Raw genomic sequence first — 15971 nt, forward strand, 5'->3', positions numbered from 1 at the left:
TGCACGGTTGAGCAAGAAAAGAAATTCAAATTTCTTTGGGCTTATCCAAATCCAGACGTAGAAAGAGGAAACGAGCCACCTACAAACATCTTGACTCCCTGGGGGGCCGCAAAAGAAGCAAAGAGAAAAGAGGGAGTGGCCGCGAACTCACCTGTCCCAGGACTGGGACTCATTCCATTGCTGGAGGGGCTCCGGCTCGCTAGCGCTGGAGGGGCTCCTGCTGGCTTAAGTGCCCCATCAGAAGGAGTCCGCCTGTGACCACTCGGCTGCGTGGGGGCTGTGAGGGTGACGTGGGTGGGCGTCAGGGACTGGTTGGGGTCTCGCTTGAAGCGCTCCACTCGGACGTTAACAAGAGGGTTGTGGGCGCACGAGGCGAGAGGCGGGGCTTCAGCTGGACTGACTGGCATTTCATACACGACGATCTCATCGCTGTCAGAGCGCAGCAGGGAGCGGGTCGAGTTGCATTCGGAGATGGAGGAGAGAGAGAGCAGAGTCAAGGAAGCAGAGTGGTCTCCTAGCAACATCATTGGCTCTTCCTTCTTGAAGAGCTTTCGGGAGGGGGGGCTGGTACTCCGACGAGGGCGGCTGGCCCTTTGGAAAAGACCCTCACGTCGCTTCTTCTCTTCCCGGGCTGGTGGCTCAGGCTCCTCTGGCGGAAGCAACTGGCACTTGCCAGCTTCCAGCAAGTCAAACCCTAGGCCCGTGGCTGCCAGCACAGCCCCACAACCAAGCAGAGCCACCTCACAGCGCCGGTGGTGGGTCCCGCTGCGCTTGAGGCTGTTGGTTGGTGTCAGCTGAGGGGTACTGGTGGCTGAGTTGACTGGGGTGGGCTCCTCATGAACTCCATCACTAGAGGGGCCGTCCCCATCCTCTCCACGAGGAAATGGGATACAGAGGTAGGACTGGTTGGGCGAATGCTGTAGATGACTCTCTCCACTCCCTGGGCCTTCCCCATCTTCATCCTCTGTGAACACCAGATAAATGGCAGAGAAATACAGAATGAAGAGTCCAGTCCTTCTCCCAGCCTGACTCTGTGTCAGAGATACAGGACACGAAACTGGGCATTGAACCAATGGGGCCTGCTCAGTTCTGCCACACTCAACTGAGACCAACATGGGAAACTTACCTGCATCCCAGAGCCCATTTCTCTACTTGCAGAAAAGGGGATCTGCTACTTTGCTGCCCCCTTCATAGGGACTCCTTTGAGTGTGTGTATAATGCCACAGACCACCTCACTCATGCTCGGCAAGTACATTGCCATGGGGCTATACCTTTAGCCTCATAGGTACTCTAACAAGAACACGCAGTATGCATTCCTAGAACACCAGGTAAAAGAAACATTTCGAATATTTTTTGTCCTTAAAACTAGAAGAGCGGCCGGGCGGTGGTGGCGCACACCTTTAATCCCAGCACTCGGGAGGCAGAGGCAGGCGGATCTCTGTGAGTTCGAGGCTAGCCTGGGCTACCAAGTGAGTTCCAGGAAAGGCGCAAAGCTACACAGAGAAACCCTGTCTCGAAAAAACAAAAACAAAAACAAAACTAGAAGAGCTTTGGATTTCTAGCACTATGCTGAGCAACATGTCTTAAAGTTGGTCTGCACAAGAAATGAGAATCCTCTACATGGGTGAAGGGCAATCTGTTCCACTGATGGGCCTATTATGACTTGGAAATCTACAGAGAAAAGAATACTGGGGGAGCTGCCAGAGAACTCAGCCACCGTTCACAGCCAGAGAGTAACTCTGGAAAGGCTTGGGAAGGGGAAAGGTCTGCTTCAAGTCCTCATCCTGGCTCACTGTCCTGGGGAGAGGATTGCTGGATTCTTGGGGCGGGATAGATTCCAAGGCTATAATACAAGGAAACTATGGTTTACAATAAAATGGAAGGGACAGAAGAGAGGATCAGAGGTAAGGAACAAAACTGAGACAAACCCTACAGATAATACTAGGAATCCTTAAACAATCCTGGAAGTCTGGTCAAGAATCCTCTAAGGAAACAGGGAGAAAACCAAGGCAAACGCTATACTTACCTATCTCCATAAGGCTGGTGAACCCAGGCAGGGCGGGGCTGCTCCTCGGACCCTTCCCCAGGTTGGGGGCACTGGATGACCACTGTTTGTATCCATCTACCAGGGACTTGAGGCTGAAGAATGAGGAGGAGACTTGTCAGCACTGGCTGCTTCTCTTACTCTAGCCTGCACGGGCGTCCGGCAAACGTCTGTCCACTTAATCACACTGAGAAGCCTTGGGGACCAGACAACTCGTCCCGAGCCCACCTACTTCACAGACAAGTGCACATGCTCCAGGAGATGCAAAGCGGTGGTCTAACCCAGCCCCTCACATGCTGTGGAGCCATGGAAAGATCGAGTGAGCAGGCGGGCAAGCGGACAGAGCAAGGGCCGAGCTTGCGGAAGGTCTCGTCTGAGCCCTTCTTAAGGGAGAGGCAATCACCCCACAGGATCCGGACACAACACACTCATTACGTTACAAGTACTTCAGTGCAAACACCTGCAGTGCAAAGCAAGCATGGAGCAGATGAACCCGCAGAAATGGCCCGGGCCACTCCACTCATGTTTCTCAGGTTCTCCTTCCACGCTTCTATCTCGCATGCTTAAGCTTCCAAAGCCATTCACTCTTCAAAAGGAAAAAAAAAAAATCAAGCAACAAAGCTGCACCAACCCAGTGCACTTGGGACAGACATATATGGGGAAGACACTATGTGGTACTCCAGCCCTCCGTTTATCTGGGCACGGAGACAAAGGATGGCCGCTTTGATTTCAAACCCTGCCATCAGCTCACTGGGAAGTCTGGCAATTCTCCAGAGGTAGAATGGATTCCCCCATCATCTCCCTTACAAAGGGGGATCTGAGGTCTGGAAGCACTGGTCTTTGCCCTAGAGGGCAATAAAAGGGAGCATCGAGGAATCGGCACGTTATGGTGGCATTGAAAGCCTAGCCTATCAATCTAAGGGGACTCTGCCTGCTCACCGAAAGCCTGGTCTCTCAGAGCCCCAAGCCACCAGAGGGAGGGAGAAGCCTCAGTTTTCTCCCTGGCCTCAGAACTCTGTTTTAAGCGCTGCCAGGACACTGGTGACTTAAGACACATCCCAGACTCTGCTGGTTTCAAACAGGACACAGAGCCGGAGAGAAGCAAGTTGCTAAACCCACAGCCTGGGACTCCTGACGGCAATGTTACCACATTTCCTCCAGGACAGGGCCCAAGGAAGCCCAGATTAGCAAATAAAAAAATAGCCAGTGCTCAATGATACATAGCCAAGCGGCCTTCTCTAGAAACAGTATGCAAGGAGCATCCCATCAACTGGGGTGGGTAAACAGAAGGATTTTCCCAAGGTGCACCGGGGTACCGCTCTTAAAAACACAATCAGCTCATCCCTTGCAGTGATGAGAAATGAGAACAAGGAAATGGTAGGGCGGTTGCTACCAATACAGCTTATGGATGGGTGGAGAGCAGACTCACCCCAAGTGGAAATGTGGAGACTCTGACGGGGTACTTAAGCCATTAGTTTTTTCCCGTCTCTGGGGGGAACTTCAATGAATAAAGAGGATCAGCAAGAGGCAGTGGAGACCACCGTCAGCTCACCCTCTCCCATACTCAGACTGCTCAGGCTAGACCAGTCAGGTGGCTTCTCCAATCAGCACACCCACCCCAGGAAAAGGCTGGATAGCCAGAGGGCACCTGTAAGGGGCTGTGAATCAGAAAATACCCAAGCTGCCTACAGTGAACTATTGTTTCCTACAGACATGTACTGTTGGATAAAAAGGGGAGATGGGAATTCACTTCGCTGAATTCAAGGTTTTTCTCATTATAAATTTTCTTCAGTCAACAGACACTAAAATTCTATCACGGAGAGATCGCTAACATTTCTGATATCAAAGAGATCTGGACTCAGGTTTGTTAGAATACACTTTCATTTCTTCAATAAGAATTGAGAATAATGAAAAAAGTCAAGGCATGTGCTTCTTAATTGCCTCAAAAGTCTGCAAGGACAAATCTATGTAAGGAGAAAGAAAAGTGCAAAGTTAGCATTTTGTAGTGTAAAAAGAAAGTCAATTTACTATTAAGACCAAACAAACATTAACAAACAAACCCCCAAAACTTTAAGTGAAGCAGAACAACCAGGAAAGTCACTAGAATCCTATCTGAGGAGAGAAAGGGACCTGCAAGAAAGGGTCAGGGGGATGGTGGTGAGGGAGTAAGAAAAACTGTAATGATCTGTATGTATGAAAATGCTACAATGAAACACATTGCTTTGTATGTGCACTGAAAAATCAGTGGAAAAATTTTAATTACCAGAATCCATAGCTAGCCTGGTTAACCTCAGAATTATACTAATGTCAGAAATAGCAAATGATTCGGGGTGACTGAGTGTCTCCAAGCCAGGTCACAAAGGACAGACAGACAGCAAGGCTCTTGTCCCTCCTCTGCTCTCCGGAGTGCTGTAGACTTGCTGACCTGCCCTCCAAGGCCTTAAGTTCTGCATTCACATACACAGAACAGGTAGCTTGTCCTCCAAGTGTACATTTTCTATTCAAAGGAGCTTTGCAGTTTCAAAGCCTTACTTGGCAGAGCTGGTTCTTTAGAAATCAAATTGCTACTTTCCCCCCCTTGAGCTTAGAAGAGTTTGAATGTGAAATGTTAGTATTCAAAATTTTACCAAAACCAGTTGACAGGTTTGGAGGCCCTGTTCAGCGACCAATGGAAGTCACTGAATGCTGATAGGACTACTATCCTCACACTTAGACTAGCCAGGGGTATTCTAGAAGAAATACAAACCATGATGGCCACAATTTGGGTATTAAGCAGATGGCATGAAAGGCAGAGAATCATCATCCCAGCTGATAACTATGTATGTTCACCATGATCCAGCTAATTGATGCACCTCACAAAGAACCCTTACAGCCACCCCACAAGCTGGGGACTAGTCTTAGGCCCATTCTGTAGGTGAGAAAACATGAGCTCCCACAGTTAGATGTGGAGCTGAGTCTCATGGCCAGAAGTCTTCCTGGCCTGTGAAAAACTGACACAGAGAATTTGACTCCCAGGCCTGGAGCCTACAAGTGAGGACATAGCATACTTAAGGCACCAAGACCCTTTGCCTGGAAGGGCACTAATATATGTGGTTAGGGGCCCCACAGTACAGTCTAGGGCACTATCAGAGCCGAGTTATGGTGGCTGCCTCCGCCTAACAGGTTAACAGGCGAAAGCCCTGCAAACCCTGCTTTTTCTCCCTTTCCTCTTGTTTCAGAGGAAAGACTCAGGTTGAAGTAGGCCACTCAGCCCCACTTCCTACATTTCCGTCCTATCTGGGCTAGTTGCTGCTTTGAGATCACCTGTAGGGGGCAGCAGACCAGCGGACTGAATCCATTCCTGCCTGCCAGCTGTCTTCATAAGGTCTGACTGGAAGATAGCTACGTATACTCATTCATGTATGTACTACTCAAAGTCCAGGGAAGCTTTCATATGTCTCTGTCACCACTCGGACCCAGAAGCCTAAAACGTCACCTGGCCTTTTGTGGAAAGAGCTTAATAATTCCTGCCCTACAAGAGCTAGGAGGCTGGAAAAGTCTAGAAAGGTCAAGAAGAGCTTCCTTGCACATTTGTAATCCCAACACTCAGGAAGTGGAGGCAGGGGGATGGAGAGTTTGAGGACAGCTTGGGCTAATCTATCTTAAAAAAAAAAAAAAAAACCTGTATATTTTCCCAGAAAGTATTCAAATACACATGAGAGAAACAAAGTGTTTCCTATCGTATTTTAAAATGCTGTGCCCGTCTTTAAGTGAGAGAGAAGTTCACATCAGCTGGCTCTTACCCTTCATCTCCTGAGGTGAGCTCTTTCTGCCCAAGTGTTCCCGGTCCCCACGTCCGGCCCTTCTTCTTTGGGAGCCTCTTTTCCTCCTCCTCCCCTTCCTCTTTAGGGACCACTGAGCTCCGGCCCCAGGTTTTACTGCTTTCACCGGGCGTCACTGTGAATAACAAGGGTTGAGTAAGAGAAGTCTCTCCAAAACTGACAGACAGACCACACACACTTGCACACACCGATACACACACACACACACACCCCTACACACACACTTATTTTTAAGGAAGTACTATAGTAAAAATAAAACCAGTCTGGGTTTGGCACATGCTAAAGCTTTAACAATATTTCTCAGGACTTAGGCTTTGGACAGCCTCAGCTTGGGAAGTACAGACTGAAAAAGGACAGTGATGCCCAACAGGGCAAACAGTATGGAGGTCCTCAAGGTGGGCACCAATCTGTATCTGTATCATTCCAGTTTCCAAAACTGCTTTGCAGAGATTCACTAAAGCACTTCCTCTACCCACGAGCCCCTGGGCTGCTATCTGACGGCTGAAAGTGGAGACAGCATTGAACTTAACAGGGGACAAGGGGCAGGAGGGCTGAGGGTCAGCAAATGGACACGCGTGTGTGGACACACTGTTGAGGAAGGAGGCAGAAGTTATGGCTAGAGCAAAGCCTGAATCAGTCGGGGGCCGAGCAGAGCAGGGGCCGAGTGTCCCTGGCGTGGTCTGAAAAGCTGTCTCACACTGGATGGCTCGGAGGCGGGGGATGATGGTGGGGCTTGCCGGAGGGCTCGATCGGCTGCTGATGAGGCTCTTCCTTTTATCCATGGTCGGGGAGGCCTGCACTGTGAACTTGTGCTGGAAATCTGCTTGGGGAGAGACAAATGTGTGCGTTAGGATCATTACCCAGTCAAATTCATTCAAGAGATCCGACGTCTCCTGGCAGGCAGGCCTGAGGGACAGGCCTCGGTTTCCCGAAAAGCGTTGTTTATCCGGGAAACGTTCTCTTTCAGAGCCATCTCTTTTTCCCCAAAGGGACACGTGCCAAGAGGAACACACAGATGGCAGTCTTCATATAGCTCCCTATTTAATGGATATAGGCGGAGCGATTACAAACGGGAGCTGCTTTCCAGTGCTTGTCACCTTGCGGATTATTCCAGCAAATGGTACTGGAAATTATGCTTCAGATGGCCTGTCACCATCCGTGCCCTTTACAGGTACCAAACAGGAAGAAGCATTTGATGCTGCTCCCCCCAAAGTGCAGGCAGAGCAGGGTATTAAGAACCAGCCCATGGCGGGAATGCAGGGAGGGATTCAATGGAAATGGGGAAAAGACCCTAATCCTCACGCACCTCAAAGGTTTTGTTTTTTTAAAGATTTATTTATTCATTATGTATACAGCGATCTGCCTGCATGTATGTCTGCAGGCCAGAAGAAGGCATCAGATCTCATTATAGATGGTTGTGAGCCACCATGTGGGTGCTGGGAATTGAACTCAGGACCTCTGGAAGAACAGCCAGTGCTCTTAACCTCTGAGCCATCTCTCCAGCCCCAACGGTAGTTTTGATACTGCGTGAAGAACATGAAACTTCAGCTCTGAAGTTCTGAGTTTCAGCCTCCTCGTCCATCAGAGAGGCACTGGGGTCTGCCCACTAGACTAAACTCTCCCTGCAGATGGGAACAATAGCTTCCTATCTGCATTTGTAGTGCACAGCACGGTCCTAGCACAGCCTAGATGCTCCAGAGGTACCAGAATACTTGCAAATACAAAACAAAACTACAACAACAACAAACCATGCATGACAATGACAGCAGTGTACGCTCCCATGAGCATAGTCTCTCAATTCAATGACTTAATTCCTTTGTCTGTGCTTAAGCCATCATCCCAAAGCTTAAACATCACCCACAGCCCCTCGGGGTGCGCCATGTTTCTTTGCTTCCTTACACTTCTAAGAAACTTGCTACCCAAAGCCTTATAGACTTAGAACACGAAGAACTTATTTAATCTATAGAAATACTCACCTGTCCCCTTGGGCACATTACACTCCACCAAGATCCTAATTCACAGTTTCTTATTTCTTTGCATATCCGCCCCCCTCCTCCATAACATTACTGAAAATGTACTTTTATGGAGCCAATGTAGTTCTGACTAGCTATATATCAATCTTATAATATGAATTTTTACATATTAGCCTAATGTTAAGTGCACCGAGGGCTAATTATTAAAAGACACTTAAGACTAACGACTTTGCAGGGTTAAGATTTCTCATATGTGAACCCCCCAGAATCCCCTCACCCTGATGATACCCATGCTTCTCCAGCTTTTGCCTCCAGTGAAGTGTGCTCTATAGACTGCCATGCTTTGAGCAGCTTGGGCGAAGTGGGTTTATCATCACTGTATACTCTGCAGTCACTCACAACGAACAGTTCCCCCAGAAAGCCTGCCATCCACTGAGCAAGATGGCCCACTCCAACAGGCTTTGAGGGCCATGGTCTGTCTGCATTTCCAAGCACAGTCTAACTCCCGCAAACCCCGCCCCCAGCCCCACCCCCGCCCCACCCCCCAGCCCCGCTCTCTTTCGGCCACCTACCGGAGGGGAGGCTGATGCGGTTGCCATCCTTGAGCTTCAGTCGGCTCTTCCTGAACTTGCCCTTGCGTTTCTTCACCCTGGGCTTTTCCTGGCACAGCTGGTGGATGATGATGTTGAGCTCTCGCTCGAGGATGTCAATCTCCCGCTCAGCCAGTTCCTGTTCCCGGCGTCGCAGCAGCTCCTCCTGGTTCTTCTGCTGGAGCGCCGCCCGCGTCAGCTCCTCTTCCCAGGTGCGGAGCTCCTATAGACAGGGGGAGCCAGCAGAGAGAAGAGTGAGCCTCAGTACAGAACGCCTCAGGAGACAACCTACAGAGCTCTCCCATGGTGCCCGGGAGAGAGGATGCCCAACAGTTGGCTGGAAAGTGAACACATGCAAGCCCTGAGTTGAAAGGAAAGTACAACACAGCCATATTGTGATTACAGCTGGAGAGGTTAAAGCCATGGAACAAGCCCGGAGACAGGGGCTGATCCTTCCTCCAACAGTAGTGACTCCTTATCCCTGGGGAGCATGTCCAAGACCACAGGGAATGTTTGAAACCACAGACTCTTCTGAACTCTACATGTCCTGTGTGTCTTCCTCTAAAGTAAAATTTAACCTTTAAATTAGGCCCCATAAGAGATTAACAACTAATCACAGAGGATAATGGTAACAATAGACTACACTAAATCACCATCGTTACTACTCTTGTCCTTTGGAACCATTATTAAATAAAATCAGGGTTTTCTGAACACAGAACTGCCATATCCCAACAGCCAACAAGAAACCCAAGATCAATATAATATCTAGTTGGAATTGTGTGCACAGTGTCAGAAGGATGACTGTCCCCAGGAAGGGCAGAGCACAAGACTGGATCATGATGCTTAGAATAGCATGCAATTAGCTGGGCGGTGGTGGCACATGCCTTTAATCCCAGCACTCGGGAGGCAGAGCCAGGCGGATCTCTGTGAGTTCGAGGCCAGCCTGGGCTACAGAATGAGTTCCAGGAAAGGCACAAAGCCATACAGAGAAACCCTGTCTCGAAAAACAAAAAACAAACAAAACAAAAAAGAATAGCATGCAATTTAAAACATGAAACTGTTTACTTCTGGAATGTTCCATTTAATAGTTTAGGACAGTGGTTGACAGCGGTTAAATCAAGCCACAGGAAGCAAAGCCATGGATGGGAGCGGGGTGGGGAGGATTACTGTGACTACTTATTGACAAGATCCAATTTTAATTTTTCCTACTGGCTTGTGTAATTTATAAATTATATTATGATTTTATCAATCCAAAACAAAGGTAGCCATGAGTGGGTGATTTAGCAGTCTTAACAAAAGCCAGCCCCTTGAGGAGGTTCTCCTAGCTGGGATGAGTAGTAGTGATCGGGACGCCATCAATGGCTCCCCCAGAGGGACCCCTGAAGATTCGCCATGAGCTCCCTCCAGCCACTCCCGCACGTTAATGACCTGCCAAGCTAAGCTGTACCGCACTTGGAATCACTGTGCTGTGAAGGAGACTAATCTCTTTGATTCAGATCCAGAAGCTACTTTTAAATTATTTGTGTCGGGGTATAACAATGGTTTTGCAAAGAACACAGGGCTTAGGAGTCAGATGGCCCAGATTCAAGGACCCACTTCCTCATTCACTAGCTCCACGAAGGCTGTGAGATGGAAACAATCGCACCTGCTCCACATACTACCACACCAGCAGGACAAAGAGGTCTCGTGAGACTTTTCAAGTGAAAACAAAGTGAGAAACAAAATTAGATTATTAATCACATTTCTATTTATTCATTCATTTAATCTCCGAGACAGAGTTTACTCTATAGCCCAGGCTTGAAATCACTTTATAGCCCTGGTTGGTCTAGAACTTATGATGTACTCCAGTTTGGTCTCAAACCTACAACCCTCCTTCCTCAGCCTCCTGAGGGCTGAGATTCCAGGCCTGTGCCAACATGCTTGGCTATCACACAACTATTAACTCCCCCACAGTTCTATAGCACAGAGTGAGGAGACAAAAGGAAGTTAGCCAAGACTTCTCAGACCTCTGGATTTAGCCCTACCCAGACGGCACAGGGCATACAATTGCACAAAAACCCCCGTGTGGACACTGACTGCTAGGATCAGACCACAGAAAAAAACAGAGGGGCCACTGGAGGAATGGCCACCAAACCCAGAATCAGACTCCAGCAAGCCAAGTGGTGCCAAAGTCCCCCAGATGATTTCAGTTTGGAACCTTTTCCATAAAAACGGGAAAAATTCCTATCCTGTTTCTGACTGACTCCAAAAGACAACACAAGATGCTCTGCTCGCTCTCCTTCATGGAACCGTCCTCCCTCTAGAAGGGCCCAGTGGAACCTGGACACCCTTCCAAAACTGTCCATTTTAAGGTAGCAGGAGGAAACACTTGCTGGCAGCTGCCCACAGCCGCTCTTGTGCTGTGGACAGTCAAGCCGACCCCAAGGAGGAAGGCACTGGCGTCGGTGGCCGGGCACACTGAGTCCAGAACCCCAGGGAAGCAGTTCTGCTAAGACAAGACATGCCTTTCCCTCTTCTCTACCTTTTCTTTGGCCCTGAGTTGGTCAAACATTTCCTGAATCTCATGTTTCCAGTCATCCTGCAGGCAGTGGAAGGAGTCCTTGGGCATCTCAAAGAAACCAGACTCTTCTATGGTGGTGAGCTGGTCCAGGATACTCGTGAAAGATGGCCGTGAGTGGGGGTCGGGGTTCCAGCAGTCTGGATGGAAGAGGGGAAAGTGGAAGTCAGTTGCGCTGTCCTGTACGCTCTTGCTGAGTCAGTGCAAGGGAAGTGAGTACAAAGCTCCTGGCGCCTGACATCGCTGCCAGCTTACCACGCACAAGTGCACCAGGGGTGACTATGACCCCGTTTCCCACACATACACAAGCTGCCATCCCCGAGAAAAGCATCAGGGTGAGTCAGAAGAGTGCATTCTACCCAGTCGCTGCGCGGCCACCAACACAGTAGGCCCTTTCCCTCCTCACTTGGCTTAGCTTTGCCTGTCTCACAAGTTCTGTTTCCAACTCAGTGATTTGAGAGTCCCTTTCTTCCCTGATGACCTTCAGTTCCACACACAAGATACTCAGGTCTGGGAATAAATGCCACTGTAGCTTATTTTGTATTACATAAGGAGATACTGGAATGCAAGATAGCAGGTTTTAGTTACTAATTGCTCCAGTCACTGCAGAAAGGAACCTGCTTTGGCAGGGTGTGGCCACTGTCTAGAAACAGCTCTCCCGACTCTTGCCCTGGGTGGCTAATACTCCATCATCTCCTCTTTCTGCAGCAGACCTCGTGACATGAGGAAATGTCACCTGAGTGCTGTGTAAGGGCACACAGCCACCAGCTCTCCTCGGGCCAGGAGTTCCTTACCTTCCATGAGTTTGGCAAAAGGCTCTGGACATGTAGAAGGAATAGGAAGGGCGAGCTTGTTCATGGCCACTCCATAGGCCACTGCTAAGCCATCAATGCCGCGGAAGGGGACCTCACCAGTCAGCAGCTCCCAAAGCAGCACTCCGTAGCTGGGGAGAGGAACAAGGTAGAAACTACATAAGAAACAACAGCTACGACCTCATCAAAACAGCTACCGAGGTTTATCCAGGCATTCCCACATCACCCTCAACCCATAGAAGACTAGTGGAATACACACACTAACATAAAGGGAAGCCACAAAGCCTACTAGCGAAAAGCAGAGACTCTGGAGCGAGGTACATCTGGTTTAAAGTGTTGGTCCATCATCCCCTACCCACAAATCCATGGGCAAATCACTCCATTGCTCTGAGCCTGTAATCCCTCCTCTGGAGAGAGCAAATAACACTATTAGACTCACAGTTGCCGGAAAATCAAATGAGTCTTTAAGAGCTTAAATAAGTACTCAATGGCTACAGCAGTTTTATTGTTTCAGAACAAGGTCTTACTGTGCAGCTTAGCCTTGGCCTGGAACTCCTAATCCTCCTGTCTCAGCCTCCTGAGGGCTAGGATTACAGGCGTGCACCACCATGATGGATTCTGTTAGTGTTAATGAAATATGCCCGTAGAAGAGACTCTCCCAAACAGAATCTTTCTATTTTTAAGACAACTTTTGTCACAGATACATTTTTATTTTATTTATTTATTTTTTTAGAAAACCAATGAGCATTTATTTAACATGGATTTTGCTCCTGCAAAAGATTTCTTTAAATGTCTGCTAGGTTAATACACATTCCCGACTCCAGATCGGTGCAAACAGGACCTTCATAGAAGCTTCTGTCTAGCTCTGTGAGTAAAGTTCCACAGGGTAGACTGTGTCAGCAGGGTAGAACAGCACACTAGCTGTGAGAACTCAGTGTCTCCCAACCTAGCAAGTCCACAGAAGCATGTCTTTATCGCTGATGAGTCAGGAAATGTGGAGCACAAGGCATAATGGAAGAATTAGTCTATAGAGCCACAACCAAAGCCACGCAAAACTACACAGCAGGACAGGACAACGTAAGTCTGTGAGCACCCAGAAAGCAGGCTCTGCTTGTACCTGCCACACAGACCTCAAATTTATCGTAACACTCCTCAGCAGTGTGCAGCTGCAACAAAGGCTGTCCTAATTAAATGATGATGATGATGATGATGATGGATCTGGAGGGGTTTCTTAGTGGTTAAGAGCACTTGCTACTCTTGAATAGAACCCAGAATCAGTTCCAGCACCCACATGGTGGCCAATGACCATCTGTAACTCCAGTTCCAAGGGACCCGACACCCCCTTCTCATCTCCATGGGCACTGGGCATGCACACAGTACACACATATAAATACAAACAAAACAGGGCTGGGGAGATGGTTCAGTGGCTAAGCACACTGGCTGTTCTTGCAGAGGATCCTGGTTTGATTCCCAGCACCCACATGTCAGCTCATCACCATCTGTAACTCCAGTTCCAGGGTATCTAGCACCATATTCTGGGTAATGTGCACCCTCCCACCCCCATAATAAAGTAAATCTTTAAAAAATAAATAAATACATGCAAAACACTCACACATATGAAATAAAATAAATAAATCTAATTAAAAAATTTTTGTAAAGGCAAAATGATGATGATGATGATAATCAGCAACCCTGTATGTATCAGTATACCTTGCTGTTTTAAAGGGCCTTGCTATGTAGCCCAGGCTGTTTCAAACTTCCTAACCTGCTCCAGTCTTCTGAGTGCTAGGATTACAGGTGTGCGCCCGCACACTAGACTCTTGTTTTCCTTCATATTTTCATGCAATGCTGGAGACTGAATCTACAGTTTTGCACATGCTAGGCAGGCACTCTGACACTGTGCCCCTCTGCCAAACCTATCACTTCATTTTTGGTTTGTTTATTTTTTGCTTCTTTGTTTGTTTTCTCTGTGTAGCCCTGGATTTTCCTGGAACTCATTCTGTAGACCAGGCGGGCCTCGAACTCTGAGATCTGCCTGCCTCTGCCTCCTGGAGTGCTGGTACTAAAGGCGTGTGCCACCATGCCTGGCACCTTCCCTGATACCCTGAATGTACAGGGAGTATGGCATTTTACAACATCATTCTGAATCCTTGCAAGGATGTAGGCAAGTATGAGCACTACTTGGCAATCGAAGAAAGTGAAATCTTAGATCGGTTTAGTGGTATATATAGATGCCCAGCTCCAGACACTGGAAACGAGGGTAAAAGACATAGGTCTTCCACAGAGAAATTAGTGAGAGGTACAGAAAAAACAAAATGAGGACAGGATATAGAGATAAGCCACAACAGGCTTACCAGGGCACAAAGAGGAAACCCTAAACCAGACCACAGTGGGAAAAGCAAATAACCTTTAGCTAATTCCTGACTGCTAAATGACAGAGGAAGTCAGAGCTTTAAGGGTCAGCACATAAAGATGACCGAGCACAGTTTGCTCAAAAACACTCCAGATTATCTAGCACAACTCCAAACAATGCACCAAGGCACTGAGTCTGGGGGCCTACAAGTGGCCCCCTGGGGTGGTCCAGCCATCCTGGCTTTACTCTGTTAAGACGTCTAGATACTGTCACTTTCGTTACGAATCTTGACAGGGAATGGGCAGTTGTAAGGCTTGTCTTGTCTCTCCACCGGAGTTAGATTTTAGTAGGCAGCTGATGAGAACAGCCTACCATGGTATCCTATGTTTTAACTGCCATGCAGTTGTTTGCCTTTCTATGATTCCTGAAGAGTGGGGTCAATGTTAATAGCTTTGAATCCTCGAATGCTCGGGGCCTCTGACTTGGTATAATAGGTGTCTACAGACGGATAACAGTAGCTCTCATCAAAGAATCTTCTTTTTGCAATAGATGGAGACTATTACAGACATCTGGTCAAAACGCAGAGTAAGTGACTATGGGGTGTCCAAGTGGTCCATCTCTAGTACAACCCCTACACCCGAGACTAGGAACATTGTGAAAAAGGAAGCAGAAAAAGTCTAAGAGTCAGAGTCCTGGGACACCTGATGCTGGATAGTGTGTCCTAGACACAAGCAGGGCAGCTACAACCGCGAAATCCTGCAAAACAATATGATTGCCTGAATAGGACTTGCATAATGACACTAGTTGACGTGCCCAAGTGGATGGGAAACTCTCACTCCTAGATGAAGAGCTAGAGTCAATCAATGTCTGCTGAATGAGGGAGAATTGGTTTTCTTCAGGGACAAGCCCCCAGACAGTTTCCAATCCCAAGTCGTCAGCCCTAAAAACATGTATATATAAGCAACATTAAATGGACTCAGTAGGTTGTGTGTGTATAAAACAGTAATAATTTAAACAGAGTTATAAATTTGAGAGGGAGTAGAAGGGACATGGGAGGAGCTGAAAAGGGAGAGGGAAGGGTGAAAATGATGTAACTATGGTACTCACGTACGAAGTTCTCAAAAAAAAGGACATATGAGTGTGGTATGGATATGAGGCAGGTGTGCATGCACGGTGGGTGTGCTGCCATAACCCCTGAACACCATCAAGAATTACGCTATCAGAGTTGAGGATGTGGTTTGGTGATGGAGTATTTGTCTAGTATATACAGACCACAGCTTCCACCCCCAGCAGGGAGCGAGGGAACGAAGGAGGAACGGGAGGACAGGGTGGGAATAAAGAAAAACTATACTTCTGCCAAACCTGGACTGTGACTGACCTAGACTGTAGTCACACTTGGAAGCTTTTACCAAGCAAAGATGATTAGTGTCTGAGCCCTAAGTACAGTGTGTTTCAAAGACCGAAGTATGCCTGGTTTGTGTCCTGGTATCCCTTCTCTGGTGGTTTCCCACCAGGCCTATGTAGGTAGCCAATGAAGAAGTCTCAGGCCACCTGTAAGAGGGAGGAGCCAGGGCTCTACCCCCTGCAGCATCAGCGAGGGAAGCACTACCCTGCTGGGCTGTTGGTTGTCTGTGATCTGCTCTCCCTGGAGGCATAAGAGTTGAGGAGAGGGAGGATGAGGACGGAGACCCGAGCATGGCGCACCGTAAAAATTAAATACGTGGCACTTGCAGGAGTAAAAGAATCACAAGTCAGTTTAGAATCAGCTTTCTACAAGTTCCTAGACGTGTGTCCGCCCTCGCAGGGAGCCCTGTTGGGTCT

General features: G+C 48.2%; 1 protein-coding gene across 4 annotated transcripts in view; it reads right to left on the bottom strand.

Moving 5' to 3' along the window:
• Window positions 1–15971, bottom strand: part of Map3k9 (mitogen-activated protein kinase kinase kinase 9) — a 76444-nt gene that overhangs the window by 9173 nt on the left and 51300 nt on the right. Inside the window, exons 4-11 of one of the 4 annotated variants that reach the window (XM_042260860.2) lie at window positions 11780–11928; window positions 10950–11125; window positions 8411–8651; window positions 6563–6688; window positions 5827–5980; window positions 3474–3542; window positions 2027–2139; window positions 152–964 (exon numbers count right to left, since the gene is read on the bottom strand). In XM_042260860.2, the coding sequence (XP_042116794.1) occupies window positions 152–964; window positions 2027–2139; window positions 3474–3542; window positions 5827–5980; window positions 6563–6688; window positions 8411–8651; window positions 10950–11125; window positions 11780–11928 (1841 nt within the window). The remainder of the gene's footprint in view (window positions 1–151; window positions 965–2026; window positions 2140–3473; window positions 3543–5826; window positions 5981–6562; window positions 6689–8410; window positions 8652–10949; window positions 11126–11779; window positions 11929–15971) is intronic. The other 3 variants (XM_006973078.4, XM_076550980.1, XM_006973079.4) reach the window with 3 other exon arrangements.

This window comes from Peromyscus maniculatus, chromosome 14 (assembly GCF_049852395.1).
Source record: "Peromyscus maniculatus bairdii isolate BWxNUB_F1_BW_parent chromosome 14, HU_Pman_BW_mat_3.1, whole genome shotgun sequence".
Taxonomy (NCBI): Eukaryota; Metazoa; Chordata; class Mammalia; order Rodentia; family Cricetidae; genus Peromyscus; species Peromyscus maniculatus.